Consider the following 26,760-nt stretch of genomic DNA (forward strand, 5'->3'; position numbering starts at 1 on the left):
ACATAAAATTCTTCTGAAAGAATACCCAAGAAACTTAAATGTGGCTACCTCAGGAGCTAGGAATGAAGGTAGGTGGAGAGGAGGGACTTTTACTTTTCAATTTAGAATATACCCTGTTGTGCTAGTTGACTTTCCTCCTACTGTTAACAAGTATTACAGTCCTTTTTAATTTAAATTATTTTTCCTAGCACAAATTTAAAAAAAAAAACTTAAAATATAAAAACACACAGGCGTGAGCAAAAGAAATGAATGGCAATAATCTCTATGGTTTACTGAGTGTGCCTGGACATTTATGTGCTCTCAGTTTCTCTCCACAGGAAATGCACAGGTGAGAAACTGACGTTAAGGGGGATTGAGTGTCAAGCTAGTTAGTGGCAGAGGGCAGATTCAAACCCAACACGGTCCTCCCCTGCTGCCCCTCGGCCTCTGCCTCCAGGTGAGAAGCGCATCTACCGGACGGTCGGCCCGGTGAGGCGCAGCGCCCCAGACTGGCGCATCCGCGGCCCCGGCGCACACAGGGCTCCACGCTTGGGGAGCGCGCGCGCACGCAGCAGCGCGAGCCTGGCGGCGGCGGCGACAACAACAACGTCACAGCTCGAGCTTTCCTTTTCGGGAGTCCCCGGCACACATCCTGTGTCCATGTTTGGGCATTTACGTCACGGCGGCAGGGCCGGGGCCTCCCAAAATGGCAGTGGCCCGGGGAGTCGGAAGCCCGGAGCCAGCGCCGCCGCAGCTATATAAGTGGGGGGGCTGTGGGCTGGGGGAGCCCGGCTGCGCTTTGGAGAGGCGAGGAGCCGCCGCCCGAAGCCGGTGCGGGCGAGCGAGGGCGCCGCGGCTCCCCGACTCCTTTCCCAGAGGTGAGTGCCCGAAGCCAGGAGCCCGGGCGCCTAGGTCTGCGCGCTGCGGGGAACCCCTACCGCCAGCCTCCCCGCCACCCGCGCGCCCCCAAGCCCAGCGGGCGAGGCCCCGGGCGCCCCACAGCCGGCGCCGCGCCATGCTCCACCTTAGCGAGTTTTCCGAACCCGACGCGCTCCTCGTCAAGTCCACTGAAGGCTGTTGCGCCGAACCCAGCGCTGAATTGCCTCGGCTGCCTGCCAGGGACGCTCCCGCGGCCACCGGCTACCCTGGAGGTAAGGAGGGCGAGCAGGGGTGCTCAGACGACGACGGCGCAGCGCGGGGGCGCACCATACCTGAGAACCAGGAGGGACTGGGACACTGGCGCTATGAGAATAGGGGCGATGGGAAGCTTAGGAGTCCTGGGGTGCGCACCCCCATTCCCGCCCACACTGGGCCGCCAGCGCCTCCGCAGGAACCTGTGCGGTTATCGGAGCGCCCTTTTGCCTGTGCACGTGTGTTTTGCGTGTGCATGTTTCTATGTGCTCCTTGGGACGTATGCGGGCCCCTGCTGAATCAGAATGTGCAAAAGGCACTTTGTGTATATCCTTGGGCACCAAGAGTTTCGTAGGTAGGGGTTGTGGACTCAGGTGCACCCTTTGATGTGCCCAGAGCTGATTCCTGCTCCCTCCTCAGCAGGCGACTTCTTGAGCTGGGCTTTGAACAGCTGCGGCGCAAGTGGGGACTTAGCCGACTCCTGCTTCCTGGAGGGGCCTGCGCCCACACCCCCTCCCGGCCTCAGCTACAGCGGTAGCTTCTTCATTCAGGCAGTGCCTGAACACCCGCACGACCCGGAGGCACTCTTCAACCTCATGTCGGGCATCTTAGGCCTGGCACCCTTCCCCAGTCCAGAGGCAGCAGCGTCCAGATCCCCGCTGGATGCCCCTTTTCCTGCGGGGTCTGATGCCTTGCTGCCGGGTCCGCCGGACCTTTACTCCCCGGATCTGGGCGCTGCCCCTTTCCCAGAGGCGTTCTGGGAGGCCTCGCCTTGCGCGGGTGCCCCCTCGCAGTGCCTGTATGAGCCTCAGCTCTCCCCGCCCGACGTCAAGCCCGGCCTCCGGGCGCCTCCCGCCTCGCCAGCGCTGGACGCTGTCTCTGCCTTCAAGGGTCCCTACGCGCCCTGGGAGCTGCTTTCTGTGGGGGCCCCAGGGAACTGTGGGTCACAGGGAGGCTACCAGGCCGCCCCGGAGGCTCGTTTTCCCGCAATAGGGACCAAGATTGAGGACTTGCTGTCCATCAGCTGCCCTGCGGAACTGCCGGCCGTCCCAGCCAACAGACTCTACCCCAGCGGGGCCTACGACGCTTTCCCGCTGGCCCCGGGTGACTTAGGGGAGGGGGCTGAGGGCCTCCCTGGGCTCCTGACCCCTCCTAGTGGGGAGGGAGGGAGTAGCGGCGACGGCGGAGAGTTTCTGGCCAGTACGCAGCCTCAGCTTTCCCCGCTGGGCCTTCGCAGCGCCGCCGCGGCGGACTTCCCTAAACCTCTGGTGGCGGACATCCCTGGAAGCAGTGGCGTGGCTGCACCACCCGTGCCGCCACCGCCGCCCACCCCTTTCCCCCAGGCCAAGGCGCGACGCAAGGGGCGCCGCGGCGGCAAATGCAGCACGCGCTGCTTCTGCCCGCGGCCGCACGCCAAGGCCTTCGCTTGCCCGGTGGAGAGTTGTGTGCGGAGCTTTGCGCGCTCCGACGAGCTCAATCGCCACCTGCGCATCCACACGGGCCACAAACCCTTCCAGTGCCGCATCTGCCTCCGCAACTTCAGCCGCAGCGACCACCTCACCACGCACGTGCGCACCCACACCGGCGAGAAGCCCTTTGCTTGCGACGTGTGCGGCCGCCGCTTCGCGCGCAGCGATGAGAAGAAACGGCACAGCAAGGTGCACCTCAAGCAGAAGGCGCGCGCCGAGGAGCGGCTCAAGGGCCTCGGCTTTTACTCGCTGGGCCTCTCCTTCGCTTCTCTCTGAGCAAGAGATGGGTTTATGGGTTGGGGCGCCGCCGTTCGGCGCGCACGAGTTCCGGGCCGTTCCCCTCCCCGCTCTTCTTCCAACTCCTCCTCGCACGCCCGAGGGCCGGCCTCCGGTCCCGCTTCCAGTTTCCTTGAAGCGCCCGCCGCACACGCCCTATTCAGCACCAGCTCCGCGGACAGTTCCCGCGGTCCAGGCGCTGTCTCCCTTGTCAGCCGCGCTTTGGGGGAAGTCTTCTGAGACCACCCAGTGAATAGGCACTACCCTGGGATTCAAGACAGTCTTTTGTAACTGGCACACGCCCCACGCCTTCCTCTATAACCCCCAGAGACAGGCTGGGGCAGCGCCAAGGCGGTCTCGCGCGGGACTTTGTACAGCAGTGTCTTATCCAGCAGCCATTGGATGTAACGTTTTGCTTTGGGGTTTTTTTCCTTTTGTTGTTGTTAATTTTGTAAAGCAGACGCTACTCTCAAGCAGTTGACAAAACTGTTTATTTTTGCAATTAAAATTATTGTGCTAAAAGCTTACTGAATCTGCCATGTAAGCTCCTGACCCTTCCCCTCAGCTTCTCCCCCAGGACCATATGTGCCAGAAGATAAAGGAGATCCCCATGCTCATGGGGTACAGGCCCTGAACATATTACACACCCACTGTCAGGCACACCTGCCAGGAACTGCGGCACAGAGTAGGCATTCAATAAATGTGTGTTGGGTTAATGAACGAATTTAATCACAGCTCACCTAAGGGCTGGAGGTGTTTCTGGAACTTCAAAGCGGTTAAAAGGCGTAGGTGTTCAACATTATGTATATATTATTCTCCTTAATCCTCGCATTCCCAAATAAAGCAGGCATATACCTCATGTCAAAGATGTGGAAGCAATGTAGATAGCTTGCTGGAACAATGTAGTTAACCCAGGCTAGGAACAGACAGGTCAAACAAATCTGTCCAACTTCAAAGCCAACCCTCATTTTCCAACCCCAGAATGGAGGCACCTAAACTTAATAGCACTGATTGGAAAGGCTTCCTACTAGAAGGTGAGAAACAGGTTTGGCAGCTAGAGGGAGCTCCAGGCAGTAGCGACAGCAGCAAAAGGCTGCAGTATTTTGGTGCTGTTTGTGAAAACCCAGAGTGTTCAGTGTCACAGAGGCTCCAGACAGTATCTATGCATCTGTTCAAGAGTCACATGATGTCAGGACCCAAAGGGTCTCAGCATTTAGCTAGAGCACACCTGAATATAGCTAGGAGCAGGCACTTGCCAGAGACTGATGGTCACCTTAGTTGCTCTTCCCACAAAAAGGATCTTCTCCAGGTGGCATCAGCCTACTTACCATTCAGCCATGCGCCTGCCACAGCCACTTTTCTCCAGCTGTCCTTCCAAGTGAACTCTTCATGGCTTTGGGATCAGAGGAAGGCTAGGAGGGTGATGAGGAAAGCATGACCTTGTAATGGTGAAGGTGGCTCCTTTTTACTCTTTGAACTCCCCACCCAAAGCTTTTCCACTCTTTCTGGCCACCTTGGGCAGACCTTGGAGCATAAAAAGGCCGCTGTGGTCTCCATCTCTCTGCTCCAATGACCCCTCTCTGATAAGGAAGAAAGAAGGCCTGTGTCTGAGGACTTCATTCTTTTCTCTTCTGAGCTGAGCTGTTCTTGAATTAAGAGAGCTTACAGCCCTATGATGCCAGATCAAACCAGCTTCTGATACTCTTGCTTCTTTCTTCACCCCTTCACTCTAAGATATGCTCACCCTCCACCCCACAGTCCAGCTGACCAGAGACAAAATGATCAACTCAGAGAATTCCATCCTTTTCTCTCCCCAGGTGTTAAGTGCTTTCATGTGGCCAAGTATCTTGTATCTAAGAAACTAATTTGTGGTAAAGCATTTAATATTACCTCTTCTAGGAGAATTAACATTTTAGAACAGTAGCCGGCAGAGGGCAATGTTTAACCCTATGAAGAGGCTCAAATTGTGGACTGTCAGGCACTGTGATAAGTGGTAGATTCATGGAGACACAAGATAATGATGACCCTCATTGTCTTACTATTTAAGTCACCACACCTTTCACTTATTAGGCATGGGCCACCTGACTTCACTTTTCATGAAGAGTAGGGCAAGAAAAGCATAATGGCCCATATTTCAAGCAACTGGTCCCAAACCACACAAGCTGAACAAAGGAGGAAACGCAGACAGTGGGTTGCTGGCCTCTGATCACCCCTATCTTGCCCTCTCCAGCAGCATTCCAGCAAGTGCTATCAGCTCTATTATTCTTATCCTCACACCCACCTAGGCCTAACATCACTGATGAGAAAATTGAACCCCAAAGAAGTGACTTAGTAGTAGTCCTGGTACCAGAGCCCAGTCTGGCTCTATAACTCTTAGCTGAGAAGTTCCTGCTATGTCCCAAGGGACACTGCTCCCATTCATTGGAGCTTCCCCTAGGGATTGTGAGGGATGAGAATATTAGACTAGAGATGGAAAGAATTAAAACCAAACAATGTGAAAATCAATCCAAACCCAGGACCCAACCAGAATTGGAGACCAAAGAGCTCATTTTCCTTATTTGCTCCTCTTTTTCAACTGGTCCTCAAAACATGAGTGTTTTCCTGGAGTGTTTTCCTGGACCAGTTCTTAGCTCTCTTCTTTCCTATTTCAACACTTTCCTTACAGAGTGCATTCATTGCCAGGCCTTCAGCTATTATTCCTATGTAGATGGCTTCTAAGTCAGACAGCCCCATGGTTCTAATGAATACCCCCATATGGATGTCCCACCACCATTCCAAATACAGTCCGTCTAAAATCAAATCACCCTTCCATATTTCTGGTAATAGCAACATTATTTGATTCCCTGGATTCATGTAAGTAACTACAGCTCTGTGGGATTCACTTTTGCTTCTTCCCACCCCACACATCCAGGCTGTCACTTAGACTTGTTGAATCTTATTGTAATTCTTCAGGGTCTTCTCTACTCTCATTCACGGTACATTGTTCCGGGTTATGTATTATAATCTTTAGCTTGTGAGCTCAACTTCAGTGAGGATTTACTTGGGCAGCAATACTCTGTGGCCTTGGGTGATGGTATGTTTCTCCTGAGCAGTTTCCTGTTTGCTTCTACCAGACACTCCAAGAGTATCACCTGATGGAGACCAATCTTTTGTTAATTTCTTGGTTTGAGGTTCTTGTAACATGCAGATGTTTTGAGTTCAAAGTCCAACTCAAGTAGTTATAAATTCTCAGAGACAGTTCCCACTTCTCTAACCAGGATCCAGGTCAGGACAAACAAGCAATATGCCTCCCTTCCCATACCTTCTGGGGTTAGTCACAGCACATCTCATGCTTATATTTCTTGGTCTCAGTCCCCCTATTTTGGTCCATGTAGATTTTTTTCCCTTTCTTGCAAGCTCAGCCAAGCATTTCAGGAGATGTCTGTTACATTTTATGAAGCAATCCACATATTTTGTAGCAAGAGAGTCTTTGGGCTATCTAGTCAACAATGTTGTTGAAAACTGAAGCCAGATGATATTAATTCTTCTATTAAAATATTTCCCACATTTATCCTCTCTGTGCCTATTGCCAGCACCTTAGTCCATGCCACTCCCTCCATATACACACATACCTTGGCTATGTCAATTTCATAGAATCACATAATAGTGTTGCAGTTGGAAGGAGTTTGTAAGAACATCCTGTCCAGGCCAGGAATGGTGGCTTACGCCTGTAATCCCAGTACTTTGGAAGGCCAAGGCGGGTAGGTGGCTTGAGTCCAGGAGTTCAAGACCAGCCTGGGCAACATGGCAAAACTCTGTCTCTATTTTTTAAAGTATTTTTTTTAAAAAGAACATCCTGTCCAAACCCACACTCTATAGAAGAGAATACTGAAGCCCAAGATATTGGGGATTTTATGAAGGGCACACAGATAATAAGAGAATGAAATGGGCCTTGAACCTGGTTCTTCCAGTTCCAACACCAGTGCATATCTAAATATCCACTCACTCCACAGATACTGAGTGCTACTACATGCTGGGCCAGTGATTCCCAACTATTTTACTTCCTGGGGCACCTGAGAAATTTGACACACACATCAGTAACAGAGGCTCACTCAAGTCCTGATTCTCACACCAGAAAGGTGGGAAAAAGTAATATAAATCTTGATGAGGTGGGATATGGGGGGGAAGTTTGAGAAAGCAACCCAGAATGTTTGCTATTTTCTCCCTCTTCACCCCAACTCCTGTACCCTATTTGAGACAAGGCTACACTATGCCAAACTGCGTCCTGTGGTCCCTCTGCCTCCATTATGCCTCTTTCATTCCACATTGCCCAGCATTAATGATGAAAATTTCCTAATACACCATTCACAACAAACAAGAGCTTCATTGCAAACTGACCAAGGTTTCCACCCTCCTATAAAAACAATACCTATTTTTCACCCTTGCTGTCAAAGCCCTCTATATCTGATCCAAATTCACCTTCCAACCTCCTCTGTCATCTCTCCCTTTGTGCTTTGCTCTGCCACCTCCCTTCCCCCACCAGTTATCCAAATGCTCCCACCCTTGAGCACCTTCAAGGGCAGAAACCTCATTTGATCCACATGTGTGGTCCCCATATCACCAAGTCTAATGTGAAAGTGCTTAATTATTGTGTCAATTAGTTGAACAACAACAACAAAAAACCCAAAAGGAGAAGAAGGGAAACAGAAAGGGGAAGGAGGAGGGAATGAAGGTGGTTGGAGAGCATGAAGCTGGCAAAGAGAGAGGGAGGAGAAAGGATCAGGAGGGAAAGATGGGAAAAAGCAGGACTGAGGACCGAGTCTGCAGCAAGGGGCCCTGATAGGCACCATAGGCCTCATGAGTGGGTCTACACCTCTGGCTAGTCTGGGTCTTTCCAGCTCTTGCTGAGCCCACAATTCTTTGCCTCAGCTCTGGGACCCCAGAGGTGTCTCCGTCACTGAGCTCTCTTTCTCTTTTGGTTTCTCTGGTTCACATGGAGTGGGATTCAGTTTAACATTTTTAGAACTGTGGTTCCCATAACAACCAAGCAGGAACGGTTGTCTGTGAAATGTAGCATGGGCACACAGGCGCACAAATACACATGCATACATTCACAGACATATGTGCACACACATGCACACAGGTGCAAATACACATGCATGAACTCTTACCCACACATATACACATGCACACATGCATGTGCTCACAGATACACACATGCACCTATGTACACTTGCATATGCACAAGTGTACACCTGCATACACACACACATCCACACATACTCATGCACACATGCACAAAAGCACCCACATACATAGCCATGCATGTCCCAAATTGTTCTGACACATTCACAGGATGCACAGAGTGAGGAGAAACATCACAACAAAGGTGAAACCAAGACAACATACGGACATTTTTGGCCATCTGCAAGAGCAGATGGATTTGGGGAATCTGCATTTTGACACGTGAAGGTCCAGTGGACTGTATTATAGCAGAGAAGGCAGGAGGGCACTGTGGTTGAGCATAGACTTTGGAGTTTGATGACTTGAGTTCAAGTCTTGACTATGCCATGTGTTGAACTCTGAACTTTAGCGTCTTCATCTGCAAAGTAGGGATAATAATAATATTAGGAAGAGTAAATGATATGCATAAAAATTATTAGCATGATGCTTGGTGCCTGGTTAATAGGAGCTGTTATCGTTTGGGTATTAGGAAAAGTGATTTCTCATTTGTCCAATCTCAGAAGACCTCCTCGAGGAGGAAAGAAATTCAGGAGCTATAGAGAGGAAGAGAAGATCGAGAGGGGGGGAATTCAACCTGATTGGCCACTGTACAGCCTCTGTCCTTATTAAATTTGCCATTCCCCCAAAGCCGCTGACAAGTTTACAAATTATCCTTCCTGATACTGAATGTCCCAATGCCTCTGCCTTCACAGGAATGGGATGGGGATCAAAGAGAATTCCCATGAGCCCGACTTACTGGAATCCTGGGACTAAGTTGGGTTTCTGCTCTCCTGCAACCAGATTGCCCTTCAAGGCACATGTGCACAGCCCTACCCAAGCACCACCCTCAGGCTGAAATAACACTTCCCCCTCAAGGCACATGTGCACAGCCCTACCCAAGCACCACCCTCAGGCTGAAATAACACTTCCCCCTTTTCTCATCCAAGCCTCAGCTCTGCTCTGGCCTTGGTTGCCTCCAAACCCTGTGTGGTTTCTCAGCCCCACTGCAGCCCTGTGGACTTCCTCCAAGCGCACGACAGCCAGATTGTTTCTGCCTCACCAGCTTGGTAGGCCTTAGGCCAAAGGTGGGGCCGTCTAGGTGCTCCAGTCCCAAGAAGCCTGGCTGCTATCTTAGCCAAGTGGTGGGAGTGGGTAGGAGGGAACCAGGGACCTGGAGGCCTTTTCCTCCTCCTCTAGGTCCGGGATGGGATTTGTGATGGGTACACGTGTTCCTAGGCGGCTCTTTAAGAGCAGAATTGGGTCTCCGGATGGGGTCCAGCAGCAGCTCCGCGGGTTCCCTAGGAATGCCCAGAGGGGATCATCCCAGGCGGTCTCCGCGGAGACCAAGCGTCTGACCCGAGGTCGCCGAGTGCACGACCCAGGCGCGCTGCCCATGAGGCCGCTTAGGGACCGTGGCTCATGTCTCAGGAGTAGCGCCTGCGCCCGCCCCCTTCCGGATTCACAGAACCGCCCACCCCCGGATTTGCCCCCGCGTGGAAGCAGGCCCAAGCCAGAGTGCTAGGGTTAGGGCGGAGAGGCCCTGATTCAAGGTGGGCAACAGAAGCCACAGCTGGAGGTGCCCAGGGCGGGGAATGCACTGGGCGGTGCCGGGAGCCGGGAAGACTGGGACCCGGGAGGAGCGCGGCGCGAGCCATCCCTGCACCCCCAGGGCGGCGCCGAAGACCCCTCCCCCATCGAAACCACCTTGAGCGGAAAACGTGGGGTCCCGGCGCAGCCGCTTCTGGGCGCATCTGCCGCTCCCCAGCTCACTGGAGAGCCCGCCCCGGAGGAGGGGCCGGCTCCGCCCCACCTCCGTGCTGCCTCCCTCCCCCTTCCCTTGCTTTCCTCGGGCCGCGCGCCCCCTCCTCCCCCTCCTCCCCCTCCTCCTCCTCCTCCTCCTCCTCCATCCTTCTTCCCGCCGGGTTCGTGCGCCCCTCCCGCTGCGACTGGCTGGGAGGCTCGGCCGCCCCCGCCCCGAGAGGGAGGCGGGGGCGCTAGCCGCGGCGGCCACCCAAGGCTGCGGAGGGGAACGAGATCCGAGGCCCCAAAGCGGCCCTGCGTCTGGACCGGGCACGCGGGGGCTCTTCTGCGTCCCCAGCCCTGGGCCGCTGGGCCTGGCCTCGCCGCGGGGTGGAGGAGGTAAGGTCGAGTCGCGGGCACGCTGCGGGACTGCTCCCGGAGAGGGAAGGAGGGAGGACCCCAGCCACTGTCCCTTCTTCCCCTTCCTTCTCCTTCACAGCCCTCCGGAGGCCCGCGAGGCCGCCCAACCGGGAGGGATTCTGGGCAGGCCAGACCAGAGGCAGGGAAGGGGTTAATTTAAGAAATTAAAATCAGAACGTTTCGAGACCAGGCTTCCCCTCCCCCCTCTCGCCTGTCGCTCCCTGAGCCAGGTTTTGGGGCGGGGGCGGGCTCCAGAACCCCACTGGGACTCTGGACCTTGGAGAACAGGGGCCAGAGGGAGGGGGGAGGGGAAGCGCCCTGAAACCCCAACCCTCCCTACCGGCTTCTGAGGGGCTGGGGGAGGGGCCTGGTGTTGAGGCCTGGCTGGGCACCTGTGCGGGTGTCTGTGCGTGCCGGTGTGCACGTGTGATAGTCTGGAGGTGTGCATGTGTGTGCACGCATGTGTCTGTCTCTTCACATCCAGTGCCTGTACTGGTGACAGTGCTCACAGTGTCTCTGAATGTGTGCGCCCCTCCGCATTGCCTTGCATGTGAGTGTGTGTGACACGGGGCCTGTGTGCACTGCCCACAGTCGGCCAGCGAGTACTGTGTGGGCCTGCTCTCTCCTTAGGTCTCTCTGCAGCGAGGGGCCCAGATGGTTTTGTGTGTGTGGGATCCAGGTTCTGGAGCCTGTGTGTGACCTTGGGAGGTGTATGCCTGTTTGCAGGAGCAGGAGAGTAAGGGAGGGCTTAGAACAGAAAAAGCAGTGCCAGGGCTGCTAAAAGGCAGAGGACTGGATGCATTGACCCCTGACGGTCTTCGCCAGGCTGGAGTGACTACTCTGGGAGGTATACATGTTGGGGCCACAGCCACAGGTGTGGAGAGCCAGAGCCCCAGCCTTCTTGGGGGATTCAGAGGGATTTATAGAGGCAGTGGACATTCCTTTACTCCCCACTCACAGGGGCCTAATAGGGGTATAATGCGGACAACTCCGGCTGCCTCCCCCATCCTTAGGATACCTCCACCTGCTGGCAGATGCCTCCTAAAAGTACCGAGCTTAGAGCTTCATTTCTTTGGCTTGTAAATCCATCTGTTAACATCCAAACCTTCCTTCCCCATTTCTGTAATTTCCACCTTCTCAGCCCCTTTTCTGCATGTGGATTTTATATGGAAAGAGAGGGAAAGAACTGTTGGGCCCTGAAGGCCAAGTGGGATGAAGAGAGAAGATGCCATGAATGTGATGGGGACGTGGGGACCGGGAGGCAGGGCCACCAGAAAACAAACTCTATTACCTTCTCAATTTTGCCTGATCTGAATTTAACAGAGAAAGAGACAGACACAGAGAGGGAGTTTGGTGATATCCACACAGTTGTTTCTAGATCTAGGAATGCCTAAATGGCTTCATTTTTGTTTTTGTTTTGGAATATTTGTTTGTTTTAGACAGGCTCTTGCTCTGTCACGAAGGCTGGAGTGCAGTGGAGTGATCATGGCTCACTGCAGCCTTGACCTCCCGGGCCCAAGCGATACTCCCACCTCAGTCTCCCAAGTAGCTGGGACCACAGGCATATGCCACCACACCTGCCTAATTTTTTTTCTTTTGGTAGAGACAGGGTCTCCCTATGTTGCCCAGTCTGGTCTCAAACTCCTGGGCTCAAGTCCTCCTGCCTCAGCCTCCTGAAGTGCTGGGATTATAGCCACTGTGCCCAGCCTTGTTTTGGAATATTTGTAATGGGAAGGGGGTGATGGTTGTTGAAAAGTAATTACCATCCTGCCTTTGAATTCCCTAGATCTCTTTACCTCTCTAGTGGCCTATCATACCCTTTATCCATTCATTTAACAAATATTAGGCCAGGCACGGTGGCTCACGCCTGTAATCCCAGCACTTTGGGATGCTGAGGCGGGTGGATCACCTGAGGTCAGGAGTTCGAGACCAGCCTGACCAACACGGAGAAACCCCATCTCTACTAAAAATACAAAAACTAGCCGGTGTGGTGGTGCATGCCTGTAATCCCAGCTACTTAGGAGTCTGAGGCAGGAGAATTGCTTGAACTTGTGAGGCAGAGGTTGGGGTGAGCCAAGATCATGCCACTGCACTCCAGCCTGGACAACAAGAGCAAAACTCCATCTCAAAAAAAAGAAATTTATTGCATGCTACCATGGGCCAACCTGTGTATATTACACTGTTAGTATGATGTTCCACTCTCAGTCAGAAGGAACACAATGTGGAGACCAAGGGCATGAGCTTTGGTAGTCAGGTAGTACTGGGTTCAAATCCTAGTTTATCATGGTTTTAGTTATTCATTAGGTTGTAACAGACCACCCCAGAATTTCTGGATTTAAAACAACAGCGATTTATTATTCCTTCATGGTCTGTGGGTCAGCTGTGACTGTGTCTGTGGCTGTGGGCCCTGCTGGTCTCACGCAGACTCTCACACAGCTGCATTATGTTGAGAGCCTAACAGGAGAGGGACATCAAAATAGCCTCTCATTCTTCAGGGTCTTAATACACATGGCATCTAATCATTTGCTAGTCTAGCCCAAGTTTCTTATGTGGCAGCTGGATCCCAAGAGGGAGTACTCCAAGAGGACAAGTCCTAAGTTACTGCTGATCGAGCCTCTGCCTGCATCAGGCTTGCAAATGTCCAGTTGGCCAAAGCAAGTCACATGGCCAATCCCTGAGTCAGTGTGGGAGGAGAGCACATAAGGACAGGAATACTGGGAGGCATGTCTCATTGGGAACCACCAAAGCAACAGTCCATTACAGGCTTTCCTTGGGCAAGTGATTTGGACACTGAGCCTCAGTTTCCTCATCCTAGTATGGAAGCAGTACCACCTACTTGGCAGCATTGTTGTGAGGACCAAGTGAATAGCATGATGTCTGACCAGAATCATTAGTAGATAAGTATTCACTGTTTTGATTGGTAAACTACAGGCACCCTAATGGCACAACTCTCATTCATTTATGTGTACCCAGTGCCTAACATGGGCCTTGTGCTGGACATCGTTTGCTGGGTGGATAAAATGGAATGAAGCAGACAAGCCCTAAGCCTAAGAGCTCAGCTAGAGCAAAGCTGCAGCATTGAGAAGACACAGCAAGCTCTTATCTCCCAGTAGGTGACCAGCAGAACCAGGAAGCCACCTGTTATTCAAGGTGATTCTTGGATTTACTTAATTGTAACCAGTTCATCCAGTTCCATGATGACAAGTGGTGGAAATTGCTTTGGTTACATGAAGTCAATCAATTTCTCCATTATTCAGTGTGATTCCTCTAACAACATACTGATATCTACTGTGTGTTAGGATGAATCAGTTGTATTGTCTCTGCTTCCAGTGTATGTGTTAGGAGGTATTTGATGTGCAAACATGTCCATGATTATCAGTATGTGATGCCTGCTACCACATCCTTGAAGAGGTGCAGTAAGGAGTGATTCATGCAGTGATGTGATTTGAGCTGTAGAGGGAGAGGTCAAGGAAGGCTTGATGGAAAAGGTAGCATTTGAGCTGGGCCTGCAGAATTCAGGCCCAGGAGTCCCAGGAAGAGGGACCAGCATGAGCCTAGACTTGGCATTTCCCCATGGAGCAAAATCTTGTAGGGCACCCCAAGAACACACATGGGAGAGAAGCAGAGACAAAAGCTAGAGCGGGCGGAGCTCAGGGATGGTTAGATTCCAGCCAGTCTTGAGGGTGGGCAAGCCTGGGTGGATGTCACCTCTCAGAAGATGGCCAGCCTTCCGAAATGTTTTTAGAATAAAAGTGACATGACTGGATCAATATATGCAGAAAACTTTGGAAGCTGTGAGAATTCAAAGCTGGGAGATTTATAGACTCCAGTTAGACAATATCAGTGGTCCAGATAGAAGGAGATATAGGTCTGAACTGGGGAAGTGGCTTTAGGAAAAGTAGACAAAATCAAATATTTAGAAGTTAGTGTGGACAAAAATCAGTGATTGATGAGATCTGAGGGGGACTGAGAATTCTGAGATGGCTTGCTGGGGCGGCGTTTTGGGGTTGGGGGGCGGGGGCAGGGGGGGTCGCTATCCAGGGTGCTGAATATATAACATGGGTATTGGTTGAGATGGGAGCCATGAGAAAGAATGTTTGAAGGTGGGTGTTGGGGCATTGTGAGTTCAGTATTAGCCACATTAAGCTTTGAGCCGCCAACATTGAAATAGCACCCTTTTCATCCTCTCCCTGTCTACTGGCTGCTTCTAAGAAGCATTTTTTAAAAAAGAATTGTTATACATTTCAGGTCTAAGGCATTGAATTATTCGTGCCTCGGGCCTGCGGAAGTGAAGATATAGAGTAAAATTAGGTTAGCCTTAAGAAGCATTTAAATATGTTCAGGTCACTCCCATCTTAGAAACTGCTTCTGGATTCTCCCATGCTGCCTCCTCCTCTTCACAGTTGAGCTTCTTGTATTCACTCATTGTCTCCTCACGTCCTTACCTCACTCACTCCTCAGCCCACATCAGCCAGGCCCATCAAAGCAGCAGTCTTGAAAGTCCCCAGTGGGCCCTTCCCTCTTCTGCTCTTACTTGAGTTTTCAACATTATTTCTACTGTTGCTCACTCCTCTCCTGGACATCCTCTCTTCCCTAACATTCCTTGCCAGAACTCCCATTTCTGCTGCTGGTTCTTAGGAACCTCTTGGTTCTTCTGCCTCTCTGAGGGTCCATCTTTTCCCCCAGTTCCCCTCTCTCTGAGCCCTCTCCCTTGGACTTGCTCATTGATTAAATACTTTCCTTTTTACCCTTAAGTTGCCAAAACTGTATTTTTGGCTCCGTGTTGCAATTCATGTACTGAATATCTCTGCTTCCACGGCCCACTGGAACCTCAACCTCATGGAATCCACAGCCAAAATCATCTCCCTTCAAAACTTGCCTTCCTCCATTTTTCCTCCTTACTGAGTCACATCCTCATCTCCCCAGTTGCTTAAGACACAAAGCCGAGCCTCATCCTTGAGTCCTCCCTTTCTTACCTGCCACAGTCATTCTGTCACCAGGCCTTCTTGACTCTCCTTCCTTAATTGCTCCCATATCCATCCTTCTCCCCATTTGCACTCCTGCTACCTTGGTTAATAGTTTCCACTTCCGGTGTTCCAACAACCTTCTTCCTGACCTTGGCTTTCTGTATTTTGTTCTCTAAACTGTAAATCTGATCAAGCCCTTGCCATTCATTCATTCTACAAACACTACCCCATGAGCACCTGCCCCATGCCAGGCACTGTTAGAAGTGTTGGAGAAATAGCAGTGATTGAGATATACAATGTCTCTATCCTCAAGGAGCTTACATTTTAGTTCCCTGAAGGAGGAATACTCTTTCTCACTTCCTTGCCCTTATACATGCTGTTTCATGTGCTCCGAATGTCTTTCTTCTCCTACCCCAACCTCATAATTGCTCTTCCTCACCTGGCAATTATATTTTGCTCTTCAAGAGTCAGCTTAGATGCTACCGCCTCTGGGGGTTCCCCAGTCCCCCAATTCCTCAAGTTAAGTGTAGAATCCCGTGCCTGCCTCTTGCATAACGGTTATTTCATAATTGTATACTCTAACACCTCAGTCAGCCCTGGGAGACAACAAACTGTTTGCAGGCCAGGACTGGATCTTGTTTGTCTTTGTCCTCAACAAACCTAGCACAGCACCTGGTATAGCTCATGGCACAGGGTAGGTACTCAGTAAATAGATATAGAATAAATTCGTGTTTGAATAGAGCTTAGGAGAGAAGTCTAGGCTAGAAATGCAGATTTGGGAGATTATTAGTTAGGACACTTGATTGCAAGGGACAGAAATTCAACCTGAACTACTTTAAGTAAATTTACCAATTCATATAACTGGAAAGAAGGGAAATGAATGAGTCTTAGACACCTAGGTCCTCACAGATGTGGTGAGGACTTTACAGCTCTTGGCTCAGCTTTCCTCTGAGTATTGCCACCTTGTTCCCCACCGTGCATGGGCTTTCTCCATGTGATGGGTGGAGGTTGCACAAGGCCATAGACAGCTTCACTATCCTAGCATGGGATCCCAGAGGGACAAGAGGACTACTTTATCTTTCATATAAACTCCCAATAGAGGACTCTGTTGGCTCAGCTTGAGGAATGTGCTCAACCCTGGGTCAATCACTGTGGCCAAGAAGATAGAAATACTGTGATTAGCCAGGCCTGGGTCATGTGCCCACCTACTACGATTGACAACCCGGCCACAACCACATAAAGTACAGAGGGGCAGCTCACTAAAAAAAGGATGAGATGTTGCTATTACCAGAAGGTGAAGAAGACTTGCTGAGCAGATGAAAATCGTAATGCCCACTTCAGGGACTATCAGTGACCACATGATGGTGGAAGCCATAGAAATGCAAGATGATCTGTGTTGCTGGCAAAGCCAGTGTGTGAGAATGTGACAGGAAACAGGAGCTACAGAAGACACACATCTTAAGATGGTTGGTCTTGTTTGAAGAGGTAAGACTCACATACCTGTAAGCCTTAAAAAAAAAAAATACCTCTGATTAGTTCAGCCTGTAGAATCCTTCTATCCAAAGAAAACCTTGATGAGGACTTGAAAGAAAGTAGGCTTGAGATAGGCATTTCAGATACGAGGAGCATCACAGGTCTGGAGGCAGGGCCAGGCCAAAAAAGGAGGCAAGTCTTAGGGCTGCAGAGGTTGCTGATTTGGGGACACAAGAATGCAAAGGAAAATCTTCAACCGTTCTGTCATGGTGCTCATAGTACAGACCTGTGATGAAATTTGAACAACATTTCTGTTTTCCTTTTTCCTGCTGTCCTACCTCCCCCTGCCTTTATTGCCCTCTTGCCTGCATTCAAGCAAAGCTTCAGGCTCACGCTTAGGAGGTGCATAAATCTAGACAAAAATTTTCCTAAGATTTGTAGTCTCTCCTCAGCTCCAGCAGATGGAGGGCAACTGTGGAGGAGGGCTGGCCTGGGGTGAAGAGGCACCTGGACCCCAGAAGTCCCTCTCCTCCTCCACCTTACACGTCCATCCACAGGCTGATACCCCCAGACTTTCCCCTTCCCCTGCTGTCTGGCAGCCTGGCTAGCAGGATGCTGTGAGGCAAAAAGGGGCACTTCAAAAGGGTATGGTGAGAGAGGGCAGGGTGGGGAGAAGGCTGGCTACTTCTGGAGCCCTGAAAGATGCCCCCCACAGGAAGGACCAGCACTTAGGATGAACAAATACACACAGATACCCTGACACCAGGCTCACCATACATTATAGAATATCCTTGTTCTTGAACAGTTCTGTATGTGTGTGAACTCTAGAATATCTCTGGTCACTTTGCCAACTTCTTCAGTTTTGTCTATAGTTATTAGTCTATTCAAGTTTTCTATTTCTTCTTGAGTCAATTTTGATAATTTATATTTTCCTAGAAAAGGATTCAGTTTACCCAGATTTTCAAAAATTTTGGCCAAGAGTTGTACCTGGTAGTAATTTAAGAAAATCTTCTCTGTGCCAGCAGTTATCTTTTTTTCCCCCATGTGTTATATATAAATGCATTCTCTCTCTCTCTCTCTCTCTCTCTCTGAATAGATTTGCCAGAGAGCTGTTTATTTTGCTGGTCTTTTCAAAGAACCATGTTTTGGATTTACTTCTCAAGGCTACATTTTGAGTTTTAATATACCTAAAGGATGGTGATGTCGAAACAATTACTACACACCATTTTTTTGTCTTTTTTTGAGATGGAGTTTTGCTCTTGTTGCCCAGGCTGGAGTGCAATGGCGGAATGGCTCATTGCAACCTCCACCTCCCGGGTTTAAGTGATTATGCTGCCTCAGCCTCCTGAGTAGCTGGGATTACAGCCACCTGCCACCATACCCGTCTAATTTTTGTATTTTTTAGTAGAGAGGGGGTTTCACCCTGTTGGCCAGGATGGTCTCGAACTCCTGACCTCAGGTGATCCACCCACCTCGGCCTCCCAAAGGGCTGGGATTACAGACGTGAGCCACCACACCTAGCCTACTACATATCATTTTTTAAAAAAAAAAAAAGAAAGTTAAGTCTTGGCCAGGTGTGGTGGCTCATGCCTGTAATCCTAGCACTTTGGGAGGCAGAGGCAAGTGGATCACCTGAGGTCAAGAGTTCAAGACCAGCCTGGCCAACATGGTGAAACCCCCCTCTACTAAAAATACAAAAATTAGCTGGGCCTGGTGGCATACGCCTGTAATCCCAGCTACTCAGGAGGCTGAGGCGGGAGAATCACTTGAACCCAGGGTGTGGAGGTTGCAGTGAGCCAAGATTGCGCCACTTCACTCCAGTCTGAGAGACAGAGCGAAACTCTGTCCAAAAGGAAAAAGAAAGTTAAGGCTTGTCTCACATATACTAAGGTATTTATGGATGAAATAATATGATATTTAGGATTTGCTCAAAATTATCCAATAGTGGGGGCAGGGCAAGTGTGAAGCAGGGAAGTAGTGTGCAGATGAAAAATAATTGGCCAGGAGTTGAGAATTCTTGAAGCTGGATGATGGGTACCTAGGAGTTCATCATAATACTCTCTATTTTTGAACATGTGTGAAAATGTCTATAATGGAAAGTTGGTTTTTAAAAATTCCTATCACACCATGCACACCAAAAATTTCTAGCTGGGTTATAAAATGCAAATGGGCCAGGCGTGGTGGCTCACACTTGTAATCCCAGCACTTTGGCAGGCCAAGGTGGGCAGATCACCTGAGGTCAAGAGTTCAAGACCAGCCTGGCCAACATGGTGAAACGCTGTCTCTACTAAAAATACAAAAATTAGCCACGTGTGGTGGTGGGTGCTTGCAATCCCAGCTACTTGGGAGGCTGAGGCAGGAGAATCACTTGAACCCAGGAGGCGGAGGTTGCAGTGAGCCAAGATCGCCACACCACTGTACTCCAACCTGGGCGACAAAGTGAAACTCTGTCTTAAAAAAAAGGGCCGGGCGCGGTGGCTCATGCCTGTAATCCCAGCACTTTGGGAGGCTGAGGCAGGCAGATCACGAGGTCAGGAGATCGAGACCATCCTGGCTAACACAGTGAAACCCTGTCTCTACTAAAAATACAAAAAATTAGCCGAGCATGGTGGCAGGCGCCTGTAGTTCCAGCTACTCGGGAGGCTGAGGCAGGAGAATGGCGTGAACCTGGGAGGCAGAGGTTGCAGTGACTGCAGTGAGCTGAGATCACACCATTGCACTCCAGCCTGGGCGACAGAGCGAGACTCCGTCTCCAATAAAAAAAAAAGAAAAGAAAAAAAATCCAAATGTAGGCCAGATGCAATGGTTCAGGCCTATAATCCCAGCACTTCGGGAGGTTGAGGTGGGTGGATCATTTGAGCCTAGCACTTTCTGACCGGCCTGGGCAACATAGTGAGACCCTGTTTCTAAAAAAAAAAAAAAAAAATTCCAAAAGGAAAAAGGAAATCATACAGCCTAAAGTATTTAATACTACCAAGTCATTGTCAGTCTATGGTATTAGGGCTATTTGTTTAAAGCCCTTAATTCTAAAAAATATTCTGGAATTTTAAAAAAAGGAAATCACAAGTATTGAAAGAAAACATATGTAACTGTTTATAATCTCTGGGTAGGGAGAGATTTCCTAAGCACAATAACAAAATCCGATTTTACGGCAGCATAATTTAAAACTCTAGTATATCAATAAAGACCATAAAGAAAAGTAAAAGCCAATCAACACACTTGAGAAAAATATTTGAGGTATATAAATGACACAGGATCAATAATATTAAAAGCTTTTGTAAATCGATAAGAAAATATGAATGTTCAGTATGAAAATGAGCAAAGTAGTGCACAGGCAAGTTACCAAAGAGATAGAAATGGCCAGTGTATGTGTGAAAAACTGTCCAGCCATCACAATCAAGGACATGCAAGTGAAACAGCCAGGCCACTTTCCAGTTTCAAATTGGCAAGAGCACAGGGGCCAGATCGTGAAGCTGAGGAGTTTGGCTGCAGTTGGTAGTGGATGGGGGTGCCCTTGAAGGAGTCTGAGCAGAGAAATCGCGATGCCTTTACAAGATGGAATGGAGCTGCGGGACTGAAGGCTGGGCCAGCAGTCTAGATGTGATGAGGTTGTGGCCTGGAAGAGTACAAAGCATGAGAAAAGAACAGTTGGGTTGAAAGCACTTGGAAGGAAAAACCAGTAGGTCTTGATGGTTAGCAGAGAGAAAAATCAAGATGGCCAGTGCTGTGGCTGGGAGGACAGTGACACCAAAGGAAACAGGGGTGCTGGGTAGTAGGTGAGGAGAAGTCTGGGATTTGTTTTTGACACTGTGGGCCATTGTGTTAGTCTGGAGTCTCATTACTAGAGACTGGCAACCGACCCAAATGATAAAAGCTACAAAAACATTTGCAGCCCTTCTCAATGGTCAAGTCCTGGGTTAAAGCTTCAGGCACATCTGGATGTGGATGCTCAAATATCATCAGGGGTCCTTTACTTTTGTCTCAAAGAAAGGGCAAAAATGGCCACGAGAGGCTCCAGGCTCACAGCCTACCAACTGAGCACAGCTCCCGAAGTGACTGTATCGGCCCAGATTGAGAAATGAGTCCATTACTGACCTGACCACTGTGATTCTAATGGAACAGAATGAGGTCATGTGTGTTCCCTGGGAGCCAATGGAAGCTGTCAGCCCTACCCAAATCTATTCAAAGTGCAGGCAATGGTTCTCAAAGGGAAAATTGGGGATCAATTCACAATAAAGAGGGACTAGAGCCGGGCAGCAAAAACAATAAAAGTCCACTGTATTTCACTTCTTAGATGTCAAAGATCGACACAGACCCCCTTTACTGTGTAATTTTAAAAAATATTTTCCTGTTTATCATAATGCAACTATCCCTCACCAAACTTAAAGCACAGTTATCCCACTTCTGGGAGGAGACATTCCAAGTTTTCACCCAGTTACCACATCTATCCCCAATTCAACATCTTGGCAATGGCAAGGGGCTGTTTGTTTGGTTAGGTACTAAGCTCATGGTCTTTCCATTTAAGGCCCAACTACAATGATGGAGAGAAAACTGTATAGCTGAAAGAAGAAAAACCCTCCTAGTTGAAGAGGGGGGTGAGGAAAAAAACCTGGACCGTGGTCCACATGCTTGACTGAATGGTGAGGAAGAGGTTCCCTGGTACACCAATCTCACTGCTCTGATTTTGCTGTCTCTGTGAGAGGGGCATCGAAGGGTGCATGTTTGGGGAGGTTCAGGGCAACCATAGGGGCTGAGCAATCCTTTGGTTTGTGGGGGCTTTCTGGCAATACAATCCCCTTAATCCCTGGGAGGCTTTTCAGTCAGTTTGCATTTGGTTATCCCCAGAGCTATTAACCAAAGCTAGAGACCTCTATGAAAGTTATGATTCTTGAATGAAGTCCCTGGTGGTGGTGTAGAACGAGGGGAGGGGTTACTCTTAGCAACAGGCCCCAGTGTTCTGCCCATCCCAGGAGCCCTTGGTTCTGCAGCCTCTAGCTGGGCCTCTGCCACAGGGCAAAGCAAACTCCAAGTTCGGGGAGGGAGGCAGAAGGTCATCTGCCCCTTCTCACTGAAGCTGCATCCCAATGGAAGGCTGCTTATAATGGAAGCTTCTGTCCAGCTGGGAGGGCACAGCAGGAAGGGTTCAGCAGGGCCCAAGGAGTTGAGTACCTGTCAGGCCCCAGGCTTATCTCCCTCTTAGTTCCCAGCCTCTTTGTCTTCGCTTGAGCTGACTTTAGCTTGAAGCAAAGAACTGGCTCTTAATTATCTGACTCTCAGCCATATTGAATTACTGGCTGCAGGCAGAAAGGGCCTCTCTGGGCAAGCCCATATTTTCTTCCTCTCTGCTTTCAGATGGGCTCCTTTCAACCAGAGTGTGTCTCTTGCTTGTTGGACCTTACTGAGGCCATTGGAAAGACACTCCCAACATCCTGACATTTTTCTACAAATCCCCTAATGTTCCAGCCATGGTAGGTACATGGCCTGAGCTCCAGGGATGGTGGGAGACAGTTTAATCATCTGCTTTGCTGCTGCTCTGTTCACCAACCTGTGAGTGGGGAATGGGGGAAGTAGTGCCAGCTTATGCCCCCCACCTTAGTTCAGCTAATTTCTTTTGTGGATCTATTAAAAATTTCCATCTCTGATTCCAATTTCTTGGTTAGGATATTTTCTGGGTGCAAGTAACACAGACCCAACTGTAACTAGCTTAAGCAAAAAAGGGAAATAGGGGCTAGGTGCAGTGGCTCACACCTGTAATCCCAACACTTTCGAAGGCTGAGGCAGGTGGATCACTTGAGGTCAGGAGTTCGAGAGTAGCCTGGCCACCATGGTGAAATCCTGTCTCTACTAAAAATACAACAATTAGCTGGGCGTGGTGGCACATGCCTGTAGTCCCAGCTACTCGGGAGGCTGAGGCAGGAAAATCGCTTGAACTTCAGAGGGGGAGGTTGTAGTGAGCCGAGACTGCACCACTGCACTCCAGCCCGGATGAAAGAGTGAGACTCCATCTCAAAAAAAAGAAGTTGAGGGGGGGAGTGCAGAATTGATTGGCTTGTGTAACTGAACAGGCCAGGCTCTCAAACAGTGTCTGTGAGGAATGTGTTTCTCCACCTAAGTTTTGCTTCTTTGGGTTGGCTTCATTCCCAGGTGTCTCCTCCCAAAAGGAGAAAGGATGGCACCAGCAGCTCTGGCCTTCTCCATCAGCTTAGAAACCTGATCCCAAAGACAATGCTTTCCCTCAGTCATTCCAGAACAGTCCTGGAGCTCACTGGCTCAACTTTGGTGCTCTGTGTTTACCCCACGACTGATTTGCCAGGTCTATGTCATATCCCCAAGACCATGTGGACTGAGAAAGTGGGGAAGGATGGTTCCCTATGGTCAAAGCAGGGTGCTGTTACCAGGAGGAGGACTGGATGCTGGGCTGGTAAAAGGAACAGACATCCACCCATACATCCTGTGGAAATGCCAGAAGGCAACACAACTATGCGGCAGGTCAGGATGGAGAAGTAGAGCTTACAGGTGCGAGTAAACCTGTGTGAGGGAAGCCGACTGCCTTCCTGGGGGGAGAATAGAGATGGAGGGCTCCAGAGGCAGACCTCAGGGAATGAGGACGTTTAGGAAGGCAGCAAGAACAGGATGTTGCAGAACCCAGGGGAAAATCCAGACAGGAAAGCTCATGGCAGCTGTGAAGATGGAGGGGTCAACAGTATCGGCCATGGGACCAAGTAGGTGAAGACCCTTGATGACAACTGGCTTGTCTGATCAGCAGGTGGTCTGTGACCTTGATCACAGGGCAGTGGAAGGCCTATTGCAGGCAGTTAGGAAGAGGATGGCAGTGAGGAATGGGATGGAGACCCCACAAGGTAGGAGAAGAGTGACAAGAAGCCAGAGATGGAGGGGCAGCAGGAGTTGACAGTGAGGAGGGTTGGGATGCCAGAATTGGTGGGGGGATGGAGGGACCTTGTGCCAAAAGGGGTGTGGGGAGGATGGATAATAAAGCCCTTGGGGTAAAGGCAGGGCAGGGACACTTACTGGAAGCCTACCTCACCTTTTCTAGGTCTGAGAAAAAGACCTAAGGGCCTGGAATAGTAGGGATAGGAGGATGTGGTGCAGAAGTCGGGACAGAACAAACAGTGACACATGCGATGTCATTAGGTAGAGTGATGTCTTGGTCACTGCAACGTGGTACCAATAGTTGCAGCCTGTGTGGGGGTGCAGTCTGCAAAAAATGAAAATAAGGATGCATGTTCTGTCCAAGGATTTTTACACTCATTTTAAGTATACAGCTTGATGATTGTTTAAATATGTACACAACTGTATAACCACCACTCAAAGCAGATAGAGAACATTCTCTGCATCACATAAAGCTGCCTCCTGCCCCTTCCCAGTCCACGTAGCCCCCAGCTGGGGACCTCTATGCCGACTTCATCATCAATTATGTCTGTTCTTGAACTCCATCTTTCTGGAATTCTACAGCATGCACTCTTTGGTCTGGCTTCTTTCATGCAACATAATATTGGATGGACTCATCCATGTCACTGTGTACCAATAGTTTCTTTTCTTATTGCTGGGTAGATTCCATCATGAATATGCTACAGTTTAACCGTTCTACCATTGATGGGCACTTGGGTCGTTTCCAGGTTGGAACCATTATAAATAAAAGTGATTACGCGCCTGCCCCTTTAAAAACAGATTATCTCATTCTCTCGCTCTCTCTTGCACACATACAGGCCCTCGCACAGGTGCCAGAGCAGGCCAGCCTCCTCTGGGAGGTCTCCCCTTGCCCCTCAGTGCTGATTTCCTCATGGCTGGGGGATGAGGGCTCCGGGCTGGGAGCCAGGGTGGGAGCAGCGATACCCTCTTCCTAAGACTCATCGCGTCTCTTCCAGCCTCCTCGCCCCAGGCCGCGGGCGCCCTGAGCCTTCCTGACCCCGCAGGGGGCCTCGCCCGCGGTCCCCCATGAGCGCGCCCGGCTGACCGGCGGGGCGGCCGCGGTGGAGCCCGCGTGCCGCGGGGGCGGCGGGGCCATGGCCTCGCTGGACCTGCCGTACCGCTGCCCCCGCTGCGGGGAGCACAAGCGCTTCCGGAGCCTGTCGTCGCTGCGCGCGCACCTGGAGTACAGCCACACCTACGAGACGCTCTACATCCTCTCCAAGACCAACAGCATCTGCGACGGCGCCGCCGCCGCCGCGGCCGCCGCCGCCGCCGCCTCGGGCTTCCCGCTGGCTCCTGAGCCAGCCGCCCTGCTGGCCGTGCCCGGCGCCCGGCGAGAGGTCTTCGAGAGCACTTCCTTCCAGGGCAAGGAGCAGGCGGCCGGGCCGTCGCCCGCGGCGCCGCACCTGCTGCACCACCACCATCACCACGCTCCCCTCGCCCACTTCCCCGGCGACCTGGTGCCCGCTAGCCTGCCCTGTGAGGAGTTGGCCGAGCCGGGCCTTGTGCCCGCCGCCGCAGCGCGCTATGCGCTGCGCGAGATCGAGATCCCGCTGGGGGAGCTGTTCGCCCGCAAGTCCGTGGCGTCCTCGGCGTGCTCGACGCCGCCGCCTGGCCCCGGCCCCGGCCCTTGCCCCGGGCCTGCCTCCGCTTCGCCCGCGTCCCCCTCACCTGCTGATGTGGCCTACGAAGAGGGCCTGGCGCGCCTCAAGATCCGCGCGCTGGAGAAGCTGGAGGTGGACCGGCGGCTGGAGCGGCTGAGCGAGGAGGTGGAGCAGAAGATCGCGGGCCAGGTGGGCCGGCTGCAGGCCGAGCTGGAGCGCAAGGCGGCCGAACTGGAGACTGCGCGGCAGGAGAGTGCGAGGCTCGGGCGCGAGAAGGAGGAGCTGGAGGAGCGCGCGTCTGAGCTCTCCCGCCAGGTGGACGTGAGCGTAGAGCTGCTGGCCTCACTCAAACAGGACCTGGTGCACAAGGAACAGGAGCTGAGCCGCAAGCAGCAGTGAGTAGACCCTCGGGGCCCTGTGAGTGGTTGTGCCTGTGCGTGTCACTGTGCCACCACCACCACCGTGGGCGTGCCTGAGTGTGTCTGTATGTGGCCATGGCTTTGTAATAGAGGATCCGTGGCCAGGAGCATGCATGTGGGGCCAAGAGTGTCATGATGATATGTGTTTGGTACTGTGAGGACATGGCAGTGTGACCCTGTGCCTCTTTGTGAAGTCTGCCTTTCTCATTCTCTGTCCTAGACAAGCCAACCCCTGCATTTTGGCACCAGATCCTCTTCTCTTTTGCCTACCCAAAGATATAGCTCAACTCTCCCCTCTCCTTTTCCATCATCCGATTTTTTGTTTCTGCATATTTCTAAAAGCATACAGACATGTCATTTCTCCCATCTGCCATAACCCCCTTCCCCTTAAGCTACTGTCCCTTTTCTCTCCTCCTTACAGAAAACTCCTTGTATTTGTTTATACTTCTTGTCTCCAATTTCTTTCCTCACTTTCTCTCTTGAACCCAGGCTGATCGGGTTTCCACCTCTACCAGGGTCCCCATGTCACCAGCGACCTTCCTGTTGCTAAGGCCTAGCCATCGTCTTACTTGGCCCATTGGTGGCATTTGACATAGCTGATCCCTGACATGGCTTCTTCACTTGGCTTCCGGGACACTCTTGGGATTTCCTTCTATCTGTCTCAATCTTCTTCATTTCTCTGGTCTTTAAATGTAGGATTATGAACTACAGATGGCCCCTGACTTACAATGGTTTGACACAATTTTTTGATTTTCCGATGCTACAAAAGCATCATGCAGTCAGTAGAAACTGTACTGTATGAAAATGAAAAACAGTATGTACAACCATACTGTTTTTTTCAGTACAGTATTCAACAAATTACATGAGATCAACACTTTTTTTTATAAAATAGACTTTGTGTTGAGTGACTTTGTCCAACTGTAGGCTAATATAAGTGCTCTGAGCACATTTAAGGCAAGCCAGGCTAAGCACTGATGTTCAGTAGGTTAAGTGCATTAAATGCATTTTTGACTGATGATATTTTCAACTTACAATGGGCTGAGGGGGATGTATCCCCATTGTAAGCCAAGGAGCATTTGTATATAGATGTTATTTATGTGTCCCCATTGTCATATAAACTCCATAAAGACAGGAGTTGTTCACTGCTATT

General features: G+C 50.8%; 2 protein-coding genes and 1 long non-coding RNA gene across 6 annotated transcripts in view; 2 read left to right on the top strand and 1 right to left on the bottom strand.

The window, feature by feature from the left end:
* Nucleotides 1-262: 262 nt before the first annotated feature.
* On the top strand, nucleotides 263-3,382 carry EGR4 (early growth response 4). 2 transcript variants are annotated; one of them, XM_004029430.4, is made up of 3 exons: nucleotides 263-328; nucleotides 437-1,130; nucleotides 1,531-3,382. In XM_004029430.4, exons 2-3 carry the CDS (start codon nucleotides 686-688, stop codon nucleotides 2,853-2,855), a joined length of 1,770 nt encoding a protein of 589 aa, XP_004029479.1. In that variant the 5' UTR covers nucleotides 263-328; nucleotides 437-685; the 3' UTR covers nucleotides 2,856-3,382. The 2 variants fall into 2 exon arrangements, with proteins under 2 accessions (XP_004029479.1, XP_018876459.2); XM_019020914.4 differs by lacking the exon at nucleotides 263-328 and having other exon boundaries at nucleotides 559-1,130; nucleotides 1,534-3,382.
* On the bottom strand, nucleotides 3,240-25,405 carry LOC134756783 (uncharacterized). Its single transcript, XR_010129946.1, has 2 exons — nucleotides 25,259-25,405; nucleotides 3,240-8,436 (listed from the first exon to the last, which is right to left on the bottom strand). It is a non-coding gene; the product is annotated as an uncharacterized lncRNA (long non-coding RNA).
* The window catches only part of FBXO41 (F-box protein 41), a 29,824-nt gene continuing 12,869 nt past the window's right edge, over nucleotides 9,806-26,760 (top strand). Inside the window, exons 1-4 of one of the 3 annotated variants that reach the window (XM_031007849.3) lie at nucleotides 9,806-10,196; nucleotides 21,183-21,297; nucleotides 22,010-22,125; nucleotides 24,544-25,586. In XM_031007849.3, the coding sequence (XP_030863709.2) occupies nucleotides 24,682-25,586 (905 nt within the window). In that variant the 5' untranslated portion in view covers nucleotides 9,806-10,196; nucleotides 21,183-21,297; nucleotides 22,010-22,125; nucleotides 24,544-24,681. Of the gene's footprint in view, nucleotides 10,197-21,182; nucleotides 21,298-21,322; nucleotides 22,126-24,543; nucleotides 25,587-26,760 lie in introns of those variants that run through there. The other 2 variants (XM_031007848.3, XM_063695805.1) reach the window with 2 other exon arrangements.

Source organism: Gorilla gorilla, chromosome 12, assembly GCF_029281585.2.
Source record: "Gorilla gorilla gorilla isolate KB3781 chromosome 12, NHGRI_mGorGor1-v2.1_pri, whole genome shotgun sequence".
NCBI lineage: Eukaryota > Metazoa > Chordata > Mammalia > Primates > Hominidae > Gorilla > Gorilla gorilla.